The 17,986-nt window shown below is 58.4% G+C and overlaps 1 protein-coding gene across 3 annotated transcripts in view; it reads left to right on the forward strand.

Moving 5' to 3' along the window:
• Nucleotides 1–948: 948 nt before the first annotated feature.
• Nucleotides 949–17,986, forward strand: part of SCARA5 (scavenger receptor class A member 5) — a 39,207-nt gene continuing 22,169 nt past the window's right edge. For 2 of the 3 annotated variants that reach the window (XM_074820365.1, XM_074820367.1), the window contains exons 1-4: nt 949–1,212; nt 2,389–2,507; nt 6,952–7,080; nt 14,631–15,305. In XM_074820365.1, the coding sequence (XP_074676466.1) occupies nt 2,396–2,507; nt 6,952–7,080; nt 14,631–15,305 (916 nt within the window). In that variant the 5' untranslated portion in view covers nt 949–1,212; nt 2,389–2,395. Of the gene's footprint in view, nt 1,213–2,385; nt 2,508–6,951; nt 7,081–14,630; nt 15,306–17,986 lie in introns of all 3 variants that reach the window. The other variant, XM_074820366.1, reaches the window with a different exon arrangement.

Consider the following 17,986-nt stretch of genomic DNA (forward strand, 5'->3'; position numbering starts at 1 on the left):
CATTTTTCCAGGTCTGGGTCTTGGTCCCAGTTTGCTTATGGCTTCCAAAAATACGATGGCACGGCCTGTCTGATGGCACCCGGGGGACATCCCCCCTTTGCTTTGCTCCAGGCCCGGGGTAGGGACACGGGGTCCTGGGGACGGGGCTCTGAGCCCGAGTGGCCCGGCTTAGCTGCAAGCTACAGCGGGGACCCGGCAGCACCCCCCAGGCCACGAGGGACCCGCAGCAGCACCTTAGAGCTTCCTCCCCACCCTCCCCCTCCCAGAGGGCACCCACATTTGGGTGCACACCTTGCACGGCCCCCGGCCAGGCCGAGAGCCGCCGTGGTTTGGGGTCAGCTCTGCAGATTCCCCTCTGGCTCTCCGTGCCTCAGTTTCCCCGTGGGCACAGCGGGGAGCAAGAGCCTCTCCCACTCTCGGGCCGGGGGGGGTCCTGCCCACCGTGGGCTGAGCTGGCCGGGAATTGGGCAGCGAAGGGAGAGCGAAAAGCGTGGAGACCCACAGGAGCTGGGACACGGACCCACCTCCTGCCCCGGGGGTCGGACTTCCAGGGGAAAAGTGCTCCCCCCCAACCCGAGAGCACCCGGGGGGATGCTGCTGCCTCAACCCCCCTCAAGGAATGCCCCTGCCCTGGCCCCCCCAGCCCTGTTCCCGCCCGGGGGATGTTCCTGCCCCGGTTCCCCCCTCGGGGGATGCTCCTGCCCCGACCCCCCTGCCCCGACAGCCCCGCCGGGGGATGCTCCTGCCCCGATCCCCACCCCCCCCGGTGGATGCTCCCCCCCTCCGCCCCCCCAGCCCGGTTCCCCGCGGCCGTAGCGGCCCGATGCCGGCGAATGGGCGGCCGCGGAGGGTGGGGTGTGGGGGGGTGCGTATGTGGGGGGGCGTGGGGACCCCGCCCCCCCTCCCGTTCCCCGCCTACAAAACCCTCCCGGCCGAGCCCTCCTCGCTCACAGCTCCCCGGCCCTGCAGCCGCCCCGCCGGGTCTGCGCATCACCCACCCACGGGGACACCCCCCCCACCCCCCCCACCCATGGGAGGCTGGCGTGGAGCAGCCGCCCCTCCGCGCCCGTGGGGAGCTGGCGGTGAGGTCGGGGGCTCCCCTTGCTCTCCTCGCCCCCCTGTCCCGGCCACCATGGCGCAGCCCGGGGATTGAGCGAGAAAGCGGAGGAAGGAGCCACGGGAAACTCGTTCCCGCGTGGGTCCCCCCAGCAGGTGAGTGGCGTCGAGAAAGGGGACACGCAGCTGCGGGATGGGGGGTGAGGATGGACACCCCCCCTCACCACCACCCACTGCCCCGCGTGGAGGGGCCGGTATCACCCCCTGCGTGGGAGCTGCCACCCCCCTGCCCTGTGGGATGTAGGGGGGGGAGCGAGGTCTGACTCCACGGTGCTGTGAGACACCCCCCCCCCCACCGTGGGTTACACGGGTGATGTGTCCCCCCAAAGGGAGTGGGACTAGTAGCTGGGGATGGGCCCTGTCCAGCCGGCTCCCAGTGGGACTGGTTTTAACTGGGGGAGGTGGTGGTAGGAGCTGGGGGTCCCCACGGAGCACAGCACCCATGTGCTGACAGCGAGGGGTGCAGGTGATGAGTTTGGGAGTGCTCAGCAGGTCCCACTTAGTGGGTGATTTTAATTCCTTCCGTGCCAGAGCCGGGCTGGGGGCTGATTCCCGCCTCCCCCCCCCCCCTCCTCAGCTGGGTCTTATGATGAAACCTCGGTGGCAGTGGAAGCATAACCCCCCCCAGGGCTAACGGTAGTCACTGTGGGCACAGACCTGTCCCTGGGACTAGCTCAACTCAAGCCCCACAATCAGAGGGGCTGTGACAGCAGGATCAGGCCCGTGGGGAGAGCGGACCTGTCCCACGGGCAGGGTGCTGGGGTATCTAGAGGTGGTGTGGGTGCAGGGGTACCCCAAACCTTGGGGGTGAAAGAGGTCCTGGAAGCTTGTGTGTCGTCCCCCCCCCCCTGCCCCATCTCCCCAGGGACATCCACGGTGGCCACTAAAGCTGGACATTGGCATGTGGCTGAGCACGGGTGGGTGGTAGGAGCCCAGTGAGTTGATGTGAGCGTTTCGCTGGGCTGCAGGGATGTGGTGGTGGGCCTGTGGTCCTGCCCAGCTTGCTCACTGGCTGCTTCTCCCTGCCTTTGGGGCAATTCCCAGCCTAACCTGGGCCATGGGCACATCAAAAAACCGCCCGGTGCGATGTGGTGGGCAGCTCCGCCAAGCGACAGTGAAGGGATCCCCTGGCAGCAGGTCCTTGTCCCCAGCACCAGCCCGGCCCACGGTGCTGGAGCCACGCAGGGTAGAGGATTAGCCAGGATCGGGCCCCTCAGGGTACCCCACAGCCACTGAGCGCCGTCTCACGTGCCCATTGTGCTCTGCCAGCAGCAGGAGGATGGAGAACAAAGCCATGTACCTTCACACCTTTAACGAGAGGGAGAATGGCTCCGTCTTCGAGGAGCCCTTCGAGGGAAGGAACCTCTCCAAACTGAACCTCTGCGAGGACGGTGAGTACGGGCTCCACGTGCGGCTTTGAACCCGGTGGCGGAAACCCGGAGGGTTCTCGGGGTGGCAGAGGTGGGGGGGACACACACAGGGATGTGGGAGCTTGGATTGCTTCAGCTCCAGCTGCGGGTCCCAGAGCTGAGGAGCAGTCCCTGGCCCGGGAAGCGGGGGGTGCCCAGGGTGAGGGTGCTGTGGTGGAAGAAGCGCCGTGATGAACGTGTCCCACACGGAGCAGGAAACTTTTCTCCCGCTGGAATGGTCTCAGTGGGAGAAACGCTCAGGGAATCCCCCTGCAAGGAGGTTTCTGTGCATCCCCTGTGCCCCCCCAATTTCTGGTCTGACGGGGTGACCAAGCCAGGGCATCGTGGGCCTCTCAGGGTGTCCAAGATCTCATTCATTTCTGCCTCGGACCAAGGTTGTGCTCCAAGGAAAGTCACTTTCCTTGCTAAAGGTTGATTTTTGGAGTTTAGGTGTGGTTTGGGTTTTTTTTTCCCCTTCTCCAAGCCTCTGGCTCTCTTCATGTGGCCTCATCCGGAGAAGCCCTGCGGTGGGGAGGGCAGCACCAGGGCTGTGCAGCAGGACACGGCGGGACCTGGCTCGCATCTCCCACACATCTTAGCTGGCCTCTACCTCCCCTGTGGACTTGCTGAGCTCTTTTCCTTCACTCTTGCCCCACGAAACACTGTCCATGTTTCATCAGGCTTGGTCCGCAAGCAGACAGCCCTGATGAATTTTTCCCCAGATCTTTGCAGCCCGGGTGGGAGAAGCCAGAGTGGCAGAGTTGGGTGCTCAAGCAGAGATGTGAGGTCCCCTCTGCTGGCAGCTTTGCTTGGAGACCCGTGGGGCTACTGGGGAAACTGGTCTTGTTCTGAGCAGGCTTCCCAGCACTGCTGCTCCCCGACCTCAAGTACGGGATCGGGGTGATGGGGGACTCACCTTCCTGCTTTTAGGCACGTGGGGCATCCCCAGGGTGTGACAGAGAGCCCTGGCGTGGGGCAGCCACATGTGCCAGGCTGGGCCACATCCAGCCCTGGCCAGTTCCCCCCAACTTGGTGTCCCGTTACTCTCCACGGCGTGTCTGCTCCCATCTCTGCCCACCTCCCTGCTGCCAGCTTTTCAAATCCAGCACCCACCCCACCTGCCTGCAGCAGAGAGAGGGTCACATCCTGCCTAGTGGCCGTCCCCATGCTCTGCAAATGTGGCAGGGGGGTGCTGGAGCCTGGAGGGAGCGATGCTGGGAGAGATGGGAGGGAAGAGTTGACCAAGGCCACCGTTCCCAGCAGAGACCTTGCCCTGGGGTGCGGCAACAGCAGGGAGGGTTCAGGGTATCTCCCTGGCTTTGGGATTTTTGTGGCAGGTTGCCCTGGATCCCTCAGGGTGATTCTGCTCATCCCTCACTTGCCCCGATGCAGAGGTGCCCCCCCACCCCAAGGAACCCCGTTCCCACAGGAGAGGTGGCTGGAGCGGGGCTTGTGGGGCCGTGTCCGGTCTGCAGCTGCACAGGGCAGGGGCAAGGTCAACCCCGAGAGCTCCGGGACCACCCGAATCCCTCCTGGGCTCATAGAAAATGCTCGGTGGGGGGTTGAGGACCTGTGCAACAGCCTGCTGCTTGCCGTGACCCCCAGGACAGCAGCCCCAGACCCCCTCCCAGGGCTTGGGGGATGACAAGTCCTGGCTTCTTCTAGCCTCCCACCTTCTGCACCCCCACTAACCGGGCGGGCCACAGCTCCAGCTCCCCTGGGCATGGGCAGGGGGAAGAAATATTTGCTTTTCCCCTTGGTTACTGGCCGGAGCCCGCCCGTGGGCTCCTCAGAGCGGGCTGTTGTGAAAATCCTGCTTACGCAGCTGCGGTCCCTCCTGCTCTTCCGAGAGCAGAAAAGAGGAGTGGGTGGTTCGAGGCCCAAGGCCAGCTCCTCCCGGAGTCTCCCAGGACCTGATATAAGTGTTAATGTCAGAAAAATATTGCAGCTTTCCTCATTCTGAAACCCTCAGCTCCATTTGTTTGGCCAGTGACAGCAAATGGGAACCGCAGGCGGGTAATGAATTGCAGATGGAGGGGTCCCAGAGGAGAGGCACCGCCTGTCACACCTGAGCTGCGGCACCCCGTGCACCCCACAGTCCCCGCGGGATCCCCCCCCGGGTGTCAGCGAGCCTGACCTCAGCACTTGATCGTTTTGGAGCCCCAAAATGGGGCTGAGTTAAGCGATACACCCAGCGTAACCCTTCGCTGGCTGGAGGCTTTTGCAAACCTCCCTGTCCTCCAGCAGGCCAGACACATCAGCTGGGGAAGGGCAGGGGTGTGCTGGGGTGGCCAAAAAGCGGATTTGTGGCCAAAAAGTGGCTTCATGGCCAAAAAGTGGCTTCGTGCCCGGCGTGCAATAACCTGATCCTGACCCGCTCAGGGGAGATGTTGTATTTATCCCGGCCTGGGGGCTCGGGGGACTTTCCCACAAACCAAGCACCCCAAGAGCAGGTTTTCACACTCCTTTTAGACATGGAAATCAGAGATTAGCACTTTTCCAAACTATTAGATTGGTTAGTGATTAACATACAATTAGAACACGGTTTACCTAGTCCTTCTGCTGCTCCCCATGCTCAGGGGAAGGGTTTTAACCTGGGCAGGGGCCTTTTTGCCCTGGGGGGTGGTTTTTAGTGTTATAATGCCGGTCGCTCACTTGCCAGTCACTCAAAAATTAGTTTTTGTTGCCAAGTTAATTAATCGAACAGACCCTTTGCCAGGCTGTCTCATAACTCATCCTCAGCACAACCCCAGACATTCTCTTCATGGTCCAGGACGTTCTGATTATTTTCTAGGGGTTGGAGATCAAAGTCTGTCCTATCACTAATTAAGGTCATCTTGACCATGCTTCCCCGTATGGGCAGTAACTAGAGCTACTGGCACAATTATTAACCTTTTTTTGGTGTCTCCTTGGAGACATCTCGGATCTGGCAAGGGGCGAAACTGGGTGGTGCTACTGGACCTGCTGTGAAGTTGCTGGTTCTCAGCTACTCTCGGAAACGTTGCGGGTCTGCAAGAGTCCAACACAAAACCACAGGCACCCAATGCCCTGCACCCCTGCTCAGCAGCACGGGGCCACCCAGAGAGCCAAGGCTTCAGGCTGAAGCATTACCGCAACCTTGGGGCTGGGATGGAGAGATGTGGGGTCTGTATCCAGATCAGGCTCCGGCTCCCACCTAAGACCACAACCTGGCCCAGATTTCAATGTGAGCTCAAGCTCTGAACATGGGCAAAGCCCAAACCCAGATGACTTTTCCCTGCAGTTGGGTTGACAGCACAGCAGCCTTTCCTCATCTTGCCTTGCGTTTTCCTCCTGGCTATTTTAGTTGTGAAAACCCAGCTCCTTCACACGCAGCTCTTGCTGCTCAGGGCTTGTGGCAGCATCGAGGAGGAGCTGGAGCGCAGGTAGTGCAGGTTTGGGCAAGCTGGGGCTGGCAGGGATGTCAGGATCCAGGCACCTTAGAATCACAGACTGGTTTGGGTGGGAAGAGACCTTAAAGCCCATCCAGTCCCACCCCATGTCCTGGGCAGGGACACCTTCCACTAGCCCAGGTTGCCCAAAGCCCCGTCCAACCTGGCCTTGAACCCTTCCAGGGAGGGGGCAGCCACAGCTTCTCTGGGCAACCTGTGCCAGGGCCTCACCCCCCTCACAGGGAAGAGTTTCTGCCTTAGATCTAGTCTGAACCTTCCCTGTTTTAGTTTAACTACCAGCCCTTGTCCTGTCTTCCTCCATTCCCTTATTGCTGCCTGCCTTCTGCCTGCCTGCAGGCAGGGAAGGCAGGGGATGGGGACAAAGGGTGAGAGCTGGAGGGCTGACAGCTCTACATCTTTCCCTACCTGGGATCCCCACCGGGCTTTCTGCACACCAGTTCTGTCCGTGCAGGAGGGGAGATGTGTGCATGCTGAAACTGGGCTGCCTGCCCCCAACCCAGCCCCGTATCACGCAGAGTCCCAGAATCATCTCGGTTGGAAAAGCCCTTGAAGCTCCTCCAGTCCAACCATGAACCTCACCCTGACCGTTCCCAACTCCACCAGATCCCTCAGCGCTGGGTCAACCCGACTCTTCAACCCCTCCAGGGATGGGGACTCCCCCCCTGCCCTGGGCAGCCCATTCCAACGCCCAACAACCCCTTCTGCAAAGAAATACTTCCTAAGGGCCAGTCTAAGATAGCACCAGTGTGAGCAGAATCAGGCCTGTCCCTGCCTACTGCATGGCTGAGGGTGTCCTGGGAGTGTGGCTTTGTGCCAGCATTGATGGTCCTGACTCGGGGAAAGCCCCTGGATCAACACCAGGGCATGCAGAGCTGTGCCTACACCCACGAGGCATTGCTGAAATTATATTTGCAATTTTTTTCTCCCAGTGGGTGATGGAGCCCAGGTGGGTTGGGTGCGTGATGCTCTCCCTGACCCCCTGCTCTGTCCTCCAGGTCCCGGGCGGAGGATGAAGGCAGCAGGGTGCTGCAGCCGGCTGGGCTCCTTGGCAGCACTGAAGTACGCTGTGGTGGGACTCTACCTCCTCGTCTTCCTCATCCTCGTCGGAGTCTTCATCCTCGCAGGTAAGGGCTGAGCCTGGGTGCTCCCTGTATGGTGCAGCGGTACCCTGAGGGTGATGCTCGGAGGAGCTCAGAGATCTGGGTCTGGCCATGGCCATGGGACCATTTTTCTGCTGCGTCTGGTTTTCCATGCCATCCAGGGGAGGAAAATACGGGATCCAGCAGAAGCGGGGCACGGAGGTGATGCCTGCCTTGGTTTGCAGCCACCGTGCCCCACTTCCAGCTCCTTGGGGACGACAATGGGAGCTTAAACCGGCTCCATACTGCACGTCTGGAGCGGTTTTGATTTAAGCTTTGAGGCTGGAGTCACTGCAGGGTCTGAGCATCATGTGCTAGGGATGGAGAGGCTGAGGAGAGGCTCAGGAGCCCCATCGCTGGCTGCTGGGTTTGCGCAGGGGGAAGGATGAGCCCTGGCTCCATCAGCGCTGGAAATGCGGGCCGGGCATTATCCTTGCACAGCACATCCCGCACATGCCAGCAAGGCTCCTGCCTCCCTTCTCTGGCTTTTTGGTGAGTGCAGGGATGGGAAAACTGCTCGCAAAGGCCTGTAATTGCTCCCAGCCCCAGCTCATCCCTGTGTACACATCCCATGTGGTCCGCGTTGCCGCCAGCTTGTTTTTTTTCCCTCCGTCGCGCTGGCAGCGTTTTGGGAAGATGCCTGGTTTAACCCACGGTCTCTGTACCCCCTCCTTGCACCCGTACCACCCCCGTGGGGGGCTCTGCTGGGTGGGGGGGCTTGGATGGGTGCCACAGCGGGTGTGGGTGGGAAATGCCACCACCACGGACCAGCTCCTCGCTTCCCACCCGCCTCCTTCCCAGCTTTAACCCCAACATCCATGGCAGGGGGGTGGGATATGGGCCAGCCCCAAATCTCCACTAGCTGCTGGGCAGGGCTGAGCGCTGCCCCCGCACCATCCCTTTGGGATGATTTTGGGGGCCTTGCCTGCACTCTGCCTGCTGCAGGCAGCTGGGGCGGGGGGGTGAGTGATGGATTTCATGTTTAACTCCAGCTGTGGTAATGCCAGCACCGTGAAGGCAGCCTGTGTCTTTTGCAAAGGGTGGATTTAGTTTTTCCTGGGCTTGAGAAGGGACAGAGAAGGTTTTTCTGGAATTTTGAAGCCTCTCCCACTTATTTCTTGCATTACATTGTTTTAATGTTGTTGTTGGCCCGCGAAACCCTGAGCGAGGGATGCCATGAATTGTGCAAAGAGCTCGGGACAGGCGCTCTTGTCCTGGGCTGAGCTACAGCTGCTCACCCGAAAGCAGCTCCAGCAATAACAATAACATTATGGCATCGGCTGATGAGTTGGAGGCTCACGGTCACGGACATCTTCAAAGCCCCACCTCCTGGAGTCCCGTGACTGGCAGGATCTCAGCTTTCAGTAAGACCCCAGTAAAACCACCTAACCCCCTGCGTTGTGGACCGCAATCTTGGAAAAGAAAGGGAAAATGAAGAGAAAAATCATCTCTTTCATTATTTCTGCATGTCTGGAACTTTAAGCCAAGCCTCTGGCTTTGGATGCAGCTGATTCACAATGTCTGGAGCCGGCTGGGCCGACCGTGGGTGCCCGGAGTGGTCTTATCACATCAAGGAAAACCACAGGCACAAGGTGGTCTTGCAACAGGGTGAGGAGACCACATCCAGCTGGGAGCCACCCATAGCCCAGGGAGACAACCCTGATGCTCCTCAGCTTCAGGTGTCCATGGCTGAAACCTTAACATTGGAGCTGATGGTCTTCGGGAGGCCAGGACTGGATATTCATGGGCACTCTTAATGGTGGAGGGTTTGGTTTTCCCATGGAAAATCCCACTTTGTGCTACTGGAGACCAGACACCAACTTGCCAGAGCTGAGCCCAGCATCCCTTGTCTCCCCTCTGTGGGGAAGGTGCAACATTTAGTGAAGCAGATTTGCTCTCTCCTGCTCCTTGGGTGGGGAAGAGCTGCCCACGATGCTGTAAGAGGAACATCACCACTTGATGTTCAACCCTGGCCGTGGTGAGGTCCCACCTGGAGCAAACACCATGCCACCCGGGGCAAATGAGCGTGGGGTGTCTAGCTCATCTCCAAACCTCTTTGGAGAGGGATGTGGAGCTGTGATACCCAGCCTGCTCCCCAAAAAAAACACCTCTCCCCACACTGTCTGGGCAAGGGGGATGGGGAAATTGTGCCCCTGGTCCGTGCCCTCCACTGCCAGCACCTCTTCATCCCGGAGCCAGCAACACAGAGAGGGGCTTCTCCTCCTGCCTCGCTCCACTGCTTCCCATCCTGCCCACAGGAAAGGAGGAAAATTCCCAAAAAACTCCTTGGGAAGTGCATATGTGTGCAAACACGCACAGAAACACCCATGTGTGTGCAACCACACGCTTCCACACCCCACGGTTCTTCCCAGCAGGGCTGGGGCATTGCAAGGGAAACCACCCCTCCCACCCCCTGCAGAGATAACCCCCAAAACATGCTGTTTTTTGGCAAGGCAGCTCCCCCAGGCATCGTTTTAAAGCCGGCTTGGGCAGGTGTCCTGCGACTTGCAACGCGTTCTGTGAAAAGGGATTAGAAAATGAGTAAACTGCCAAAAATACCGTGAACCACCTCGGAGCTGCAGAAACAGGATGTTTTCAGCAACAGAGCCGGGGTGGTTTCAACGCAGCCTGCTTTTAATATCCTCTCTCGCAAGCCTGGCAGAAGTTTTCTGGCTCCTGGGAATGCACACTCCCTTTCTCCCTGTCCCTGACCCCCCCCATCATCCACTAAAAAGGCACCAAGGCCAAGGTTAGGACCCCGATCTTGGCTTTTTTGCAAGGTCTGGGTTAAATCCCAGCCACCTGCATGCACAGACCTGCACTTCAGCATTTGAACCCAAATCCTCGCCTGGCCCCAGGCCCAGGCACCCAGCCCTGAGCTGCTCCAGCAGCAGTGGGAGGCCAGGCAGGGCTCGTTAGGACGTGGCTAATGAGCCCAGCAATTTCGTGTGGGCATCTGAACCGTGCATACGGATGGGCGTCTGACTTGCACCCCATCTCCGTGCTCATATTTGCATTGAGAGCGGCCCCATTCCCACCCTTAGCGCTCCTGGATGCCTGGCAGAAGCCTCCAAGGAAACGAGCACCCTCCGTTTTGAGAGTTGTAGCCCCAAAACTCGTGTTCTGAGAGATGAGAGCAGCAGCCCCAGCCCCACGGCCAGCCATCGTGTGAGCGCTCCCCGATCAGCTCCAGTGCAAACTCCTCCAGCTCCTCATGAGCCGGTTCCAAAGTGGGTCTGTGCCTGCAGCCAGCATCTCCCTGAGGACACAGAGCAAACCTGAGCCACCAAAAAGCTGCCAACAACGGGGCCGCCTGGGCTAAAGCCCTGAGACTTGTGCTGGAGCCAAGTGCTGGCTGCTCCCCACCATCCTCTGCTCCCCATCCTGCCCCAAATCCTTCTCCTGCAGCAGTCTTCCCCACCCAGAGCTTGGTTTCCACCGTTTCCAAAATGCTGGAGGAGATGCTCCAGATGTAGGATGTCGGGCTCGTATTTAGGCTGACAGTTTGGGCTGCCCAGACCCGCTGGTGTTGTGTGTCCAGTCGCATGCTGAACCTCATGCTCAGCATCTGCCCAACTTCCCCGTGGAAATAAAACTCAGGAGGGCCAGTGGTAACACCCCGGGTCTCATAGCTGGGTCCAAATCCCTCAGGAGCGCTTCCAGCTTGGAGACCAAACTGAGGTGTCCTGCAAGACTTTGTGTGCAGCCTCTTGGTTTTCTGCAGCCACATAACTAACACCGCAAAAGTTGGTGAAAACATCCGTAGTCAATGTGCACGCGTCTGCTTTGCTTGTATCAGCAATAACGTGGCCAGCAGGGACAGGGAAGGGATCTCACCCCTGGACTCGGCACTGGTGAGGCCGCACCTCGATGAGTGGGTTCAGTTTTGGGCCCCTCACTCCAAAAAGGCCATTGAATGACTCGAGCGTGTCCAGAGAAGGGCAACGGAGCTGGTGCAGGGTCTGGAGCACAGGTCTGATGGGGAGCGGCTGAGGGAACTGGGGGGGTTTAGTCTGGAGAAGAGGAGGCTGAGGGGAGACCTCCTGGCCCTCTGCAACTCCCTGAAAGGAGGGTGCAGAGAGGGAGGATGAGTCTCTTGAGCCAAGGAACCAGCGCCAGGACAAGAGGGAATGGCCTCAAGCTGCGCCAGGGCAGGGTCAGACTGGCTCTTAGGAAGGGGGTTGTTGGGCGTTGGAATGGGCTGCCCAGGGCAGGGGGGGAGTCCCCATCCCTGGAGGGGTTGAAGAGTCGGGTTGACCCAGCGCTGAGGGATCTGGTGGAATTGAGAACGGTCAATATTAGGTTAATGGTTGGACTGGATGATCTTCAAGGTCTTTTCCAACCTTGATGATTCTGTGATTCTGTGATCAACGTGGCTATACGTGAAGCCTAAAAGGGGGGAAGAGGGATTTTGGGTGCACACAAGTGTGCAGGTGCCTGCGCACTCTCACAGGTGCAGGGTTGCAGCCGGGAGCGTGTCACGGCGACAGTGAGGGTGTCCGATGCAGTGGTGTGCAGGCACAGCTGTGCGCGCACACACTTGTCCCCTCTGCAAGGCTCCTCCGGGACAAATCCCATGAAAATGATGACAGGAGCACAGGGCACATTCTTCATTAACCCCATCAAGTCCAGATTCCCGCTGCCAGAGCTGGTGGCCTTCCCGGGAGCTGGGAAGAGCTGCCAGTGGTCCCAGTCATGCAAAAATACGTGTGAGCGTGAGCATTTGTGTGTGCAGAGCTCCAGGGAGTATGTGCGTGGGTTGTAACGCAGACATGCAGAGAGGGCAGGTGTGTGTATGTGCATGCACGTTGTGTTGAGTGCGTATGTGTGTGCATTTATATAAATTTATGAATATTTAGTAACCTCCAGGCATTTCTCTCCCTGTGCTTCTCCAACCTTCCTGCAGCGAGCGGTTCCACAGCTTACCCTCGCGAAACCCCTCTCTGGGGGTCTCCTTTGCCGCCTTCCTTTGATGCCTGTGAGCTTTTGAGTGCCTCGCACACCTGTGTGCACACGTGCAAGGCGTGACCTTGCACGGGGCTGGTGCTGCATGGCTGTTCAGAAGGGCCTGGAAGGGATTTTGGGGTAGGATGGTGGGGTTTTTGCAACCCTTTTTCTCCTTGAAACAGTAGTGGGGACAACAGTCAGGGAGGCACGTCCCCAAAACACAACGGCAGGAAGGAGCAGCTGCTCACGGAGCCTTTTGGGGACCGTTTGCTCCCCCTGGTGCTGCCAGGTGCTATTTTGGGGCTCCATGGCAGGGAGTGTGTCTGTGCTGGGGGCGTGTGTGCGTGCCTGGGGGTGCATCCGTGCTGCGGGCACTCGGGCATGCACCTACGCTGGGTGCATTCCTCTGCGTGCACTTTGCACGTGTGTGTGCACAGTGGGCATGCATGTGCATGTGTGGGAGGCAGGAGAGCTGCTGGCACACACGCATGTGCATGCACGGAGCAGCCCGAGGCTGGAGGTGTTGCTGCTTGGAAGCTTCCCGGTGTGGTTTTGGCTGCGGGATGCTCCAGAGCAGCCTCAGTTGCTCTCAGGATCAGCGGCTGCGGTGCCAGGGTTGGGCAGATGAGTTCCGCGGAGATCCTAGCTGGTTATTGGAAGCGATTTATGGGAATTTGGGGAACTCCACAGGCTTTGCAACGAACCGCAGGTGCAAAGGAGGGGAGCTCACCCGTGCTTGCCAGCCCTCAGCCGCTGCAGGACCTGGGGCCACGGTTATTTCTCCTTCTGCTGGCAAGGAACAACAAAAAAATCCCCTTGGTTTTGTTGCCAGGAGGCTGTGGTTGTCCCTGCACCCATCATGGGCTCCTGGGTCAAGAAACACTCAACGGAGCAGCTTTGGTCACCCATGCAGGAGGCAGCGGCACCCACCCCTTCGCCAGCCCCGTGGCGATTGCTCCCAAGGTCTTTCCTTGCCAGTTGTCCCCTCACAGGGTGACCTTGGACATGTCGCTTAGTTGTGACCCCCCCCCCGCCTTCTCTGGGCAAAGCTGGTGCCCGCTGGGCGATAACTGGTGACATTGAGCTGTCCCCTGTGCAGTGATGCAGGTGACAAGCAGGGACCAAACGATGTCACCGTGCCCCTCCGAGCTGGCACCCTGCAGCTCGTGAAACTGGGATAGTCCAGCAGCAGGATTAATTAATGGGGGGTAATTAATGGAGGAAAGATGCTTTCGGTGCCTGGAAGTTCAACTCCTCCATTACAGCTCCCAGTGACCCTCCCAGAGCCCTTCCCAGGCACGGCAGGTCCCTCTGGTCACCACCCCGGGCATCCAGTGCCACTGCTGCGGGTGGCCCCAAGCCCCGGGCGGGGGCTGGAGCCCTTCACGTGTGCACGTCTGCTTTCGCCCTCTCCTTCCTCCTGCAATTTTAATTCAAACCAAATGGTTTCGCTCAGTTTCTCCTCTGTGGAAATGAGGGGGTGAGCTGCCAGGCCAGTCCCGCGCCAGCCCACAGCGTCGCGCCAGCCGAAGCCCCACCACAGCTTAAAAAACAATGGAGATTTTTTTTTTTTTCCAAAAATTCTCATTATTTGTGTGGGTTTGGCTTCGAGTCTCCTACCTCAGGCTGCATTGGAGACCAAGCATCAATGCAAGGCAGAGGGAGACGATGATACTCCCCTGCCTGGATTGGTGTTTTTGGGGTGCACCAAGGGATGCAGCAGGGTGATGGGGCCTGGGATCGGTCTTCACTGGGTGCTACTGGGCTTGCTGGGCAGGGTGTTGCTGGAGCAGTGCTAGAAGCTGTGGAGAGCAAGAGGTTCCCCCCAAATTTCCAGGTTCCCTCTCTGAACCCCACCTCGGTGCTCTGGGAGGTGGTGCAAGGCCAGGAGGGGTTTGGGGTGGTGCCACGGGGGATGCAGAGGCCAAGGGGAAGGATGGTCCTGAGCCAGGGTGGGATTCCTCCCTCGGGAAATGCCCTGGCAGCCCCGCGATGTGGGATGTGGCGCTTGGAGGCCGATGGCAAACCGCACCCCGAGCCGTGGAGACCTGCCGAGCCAGCCTGATGGTCTTCATTACAGAGCAAGGGGCTGAGCTCAGGTCCAAGATCAGCGGCCAGAAGGGAAACCTGATTGTTAAAATTAAAATTAAAACCTCAGTGGGGGAAGAAGCAGTTTTTAAGGTCTGTTTTTAGGAAAGGGAAGCGGATGCTGTTAGCAGCCAGTCCTCTGACCAAAGGCAAACACAAGCTGGGTGAAGCCACAAGGCAGAGCTTTGTAGAGTCGTGGCCCATCTGGCAAAGCCCAGAGCCACCCTGAGGCCCAGAGCTGCTGGGAGCCTTTGCTGTCCTTCCCGAGCGAGGTGCCTCCAGCCCTTCTGCATCCAACCTCCTTCTCCAACCATGGAGAAAACCAAGGGGCTGATGGGATGAAGATTTTGGGGTATGAGGTTGGGCTTCCACCTCCAAGCACCAAGGAGCTTTCCAAGCTGTCCAAGTGTTCCTTGGGAGGAGACAGGGTTGCATCTCTCAGGAGGGTCCCCACCTCCATGGGTGGTTTCTGATGTCCCACTCCTCTCCACCCCTTGCAGTCTCCAGGCCGCAGACATCCCCTGAGGACCTGAAGGCGCTGATGGGGAACGTCAACCGCCTTAATGAGAGCTTTCGGGACATGCAGCTGAAGCTGCTGCACCTACCTCTGAAGGGGGACGTGCTGGATCACATCTGGAGGCTCCAGGACCTCCTGCAGAACCACTCAGACTCCTTGTTCCTCATGACGGGGTCACTGCAGAAGCTGGAAGGGCTTCTCTGGAGCCTGCAGACCCAGGCCAGCCAAACCGACAAGGCAGTGGCCAACCTCTGGGACAGCTTGACCCAGCAGAGTGACTCGGCTCAGCAGGAGATGTACAAGCTCTCCGTGGAAGGCAACAGCAGCCGGCTGCTGCTGCAGCACCATGACCACCTCCTGAGCCACCTGGGTAGCCGGGTGGAGAGCCTGAGCGACCAAGTGACGACCGTGAGCGGGGCCGTGGACACCATGAACAGGACCTTCTCCTACGACGTGAACATCCACCATACCCGCATCCAGGACCTGCAGGTGTTGATCAGCAACGCCACCGAAGACGCCCGTCAGATGCGTCTCATCCACATAGCCATGGAGGAGCAGCTGAAGCACGAGCTGGCCATCCTCAACAATGTGACGGAGGACCTGCGGCTGAAGGACTGGGAGCACTCCGTCGCGTTGAAGAACATCTCTGTGATACGGGGTAAGCTGAAAACCTCTTGTAAGCAGTTCCCTCGCTGGTGCAAGAAGCTGTTGTGAGGAGGGGGGTGTCCTCGGTGCTTTGGGTGGTGGTGGAAACAGTCCCACAAGCATGGGGATGTCTCAGGGGGTCTCCAATCCATCAGACACCACTGTTTAGGTGTCTGCAGTGGTCAGGCATCTCCATCACCTTGGACTCTGTGCAGTTGGGACCCTCCAAATGCTCCCCCATCCATGTTAGGAAGAAAGCTCCCAAAGTTCCCTCAAAGATGCCAAGAAAAAACTCTTCCAGGTCTCTCTTGGCCATGAACATGAACCAGACCAAGCGCGGCAGAGATGGTGGGTTTTTTGCCCTGCTTCATGCAGTGGTCAAGCAGAGGGCTGCCCACCAGTACCCTTAGTCTTCCTCAATCACATAATTCTCTTTACCATACATCCTGCCCTGGATTCAGCTGGGATAGAGTTAATTTTCTTCCTAGTAGCTGGTACAGTGCTGTGTTTGGATTTAGTGTGAGAAAGATGTTGATAACACACGGATATTTTAGTTGTTGCTAAGTAGCACTCATCCTAAATTAAAGATTTTTTCCTCTCCCATCTTCTCCTTTACCACCCTCAGCCCCTCCCAAATAACAGATCAGTTTGGGTGGGAAGGGACCTTAAAGATCATCCAGTCCCACCCCCCTGCCCCGGGCAGGGCCACCTTCCACTAGCCCAGGTTGCCCAAAGCCCCGTCCAACCTGGCCCTGAACCCTTCCAGGGAGGGGGAAGCCACAGCTTCTGTGGGCAGCCTGTGCCAGGGCCTCACCCCCCTCATCATGGTAAAATAAACAACCCATCCCTTACTAACTCTTGACCATCAACTCTAGTTTTGCTGATCCTCGTCTTTTGGTATTTATACGGTTGCCTCGTTAGTCCCCTCAGTCTGCTAAGCATCTACTCCCTTTTTCTTAATTATCTGCAAGGTCCAGCCGTTTGTCGCACCATTATCTCATCAGTGTAACTGTATGGTCAGAGTTAACCATCTGCTTGGACATTTCTTCCTCTCTGATGTCAGGAATTTCCAGGTGGTTCATATCTTACTGTCTTGCTGCTGTGGGATCACCCACCTCTCTGCATCCCACAGCACTAGATCTCCTAGGACAGCCCCGCTCCAAGGGGACCAGTTCCGGTGGAGGTGCCTGCACTGGAAAAAGCCGTGGCTGCGGTGGTGGATCCCAGTCCGGTTGCCTGATGTGACTGGGGAGCAGCAAGAGGAGGGTCCCTCTGTGCTGCACCACGGGACTGGTGGCTTTTGCTCCAAAGATCTTGGAGGCTAAAATAGCGGGAGCAAAGGGAGCCATGCTCCTTGGGAGCAGCTTGGCTTTATGGGATGGTGGGGAAGGGAAAGGGTCAGGCTTTTCAGGAACAGGAGCTGCCGAACAGGGCTGGGATGGAAGTCAGCAGAGTCATGAGCATCTTTGTGATTTATGGCATGAGAGTGAGGGGACACCCAATGAAATGGTGGGCAGCAAGCCCAGGAGAGGCTCAGGGCAACCCTTTCCCACATGCCACCTTTTCACCCAGCCAGAGCTCCTTGCTGCAGGACTTTGTGGAGGCAGAAACCCAAGAGGGTCCAAAAGGAGCTGGACAAATTCACTCAGGACACATCCTCAGCTGTTAAATGCCATGACCTGACCACAGTTCCAGCAAACTGGCCATGGGAGGGGGAAAAAAACCATTAAGAAACATGGAAGAGTGTAGTTCAAGCTCTTGGGGGGCAGAGCAAGAGGTTGGGGGGCAGTTGCTGTCCCTCTTCTAGGGTGTTGGCTTGCACCTGCGGAGATACAATGGCCTGTTGCTATTTCTGGTGCTGCCAGTTGAAATACAGATGGGGAAGGAAGGGGCTGACTCCAAGGCACTTGCTCCCTCCAGCCATCTGCTGAGCCAGGAGGGGACAAGTCTGAACCACAGCAGCTTCATCTCCCCATCCAGGCCAACCATCACCCTTGGGTACCAGCAGCTCATTGGGGTCATTTCCCTGGTCCTTGGGGGATGTTGGCTCCCAGTGCTGGGTTCAGGACCACGTTGCACCCACTGCTTTGAGGTTTTCCTTGTTGCCCACCCACCCCCATTCCCTCTCTTCCCCCCACTGCTGTGGGAAGGATGTCACCTTCTCTTGGGTGAAGCCATCAAGGAAGGGGACCATCACAGAACCCAACACGCACGCGCCATGTTACTCCAATTAACATAAACAGAAAGCAAAACAAATCCCCTCCTAACGGGCCGGCACCTGATTTATCAGTCGCTGCCCTGACACATTCCTGGCATCCTCAACATCCCTCTCTCCCCATTCCTCCTCCTTCCCTGCTTTCTGTCAGCAGCAATGGGTCATGGATAATTTTAGAAGCCTTGTGCCCAGCTGGTTTTACCCCTGCTCCAAATATCCTTGGATGAATCCACCACCCTCCCAGCTGGATTTGTACCAGCAGAGCCAGTCCTAGGCATCCAGAGTCCCCGGGCTCTGACTTTTGAGGCTGTTTGCTGGTGATGGCAGCTTGGGGAGGTCTCCAGGCTCGTCTCCATGCCAAGCAGCTCGCGTGTCTCAGAGAGGGCTTGGCTTCACAGCACAGAGGGGCTCTGGGTCTTAAATAACGGTGTTACCAGGAGGGAGGATGCCCAGGATCCACCACCCGCCTGGATCCGCTT

This window comes from Strix aluco, chromosome 3 (genome assembly GCF_031877795.1).
Source record: "Strix aluco isolate bStrAlu1 chromosome 3, bStrAlu1.hap1, whole genome shotgun sequence".
Lineage (NCBI taxonomy): Eukaryota > Metazoa > Chordata > Aves > Strigiformes > Strigidae > Strix > Strix aluco.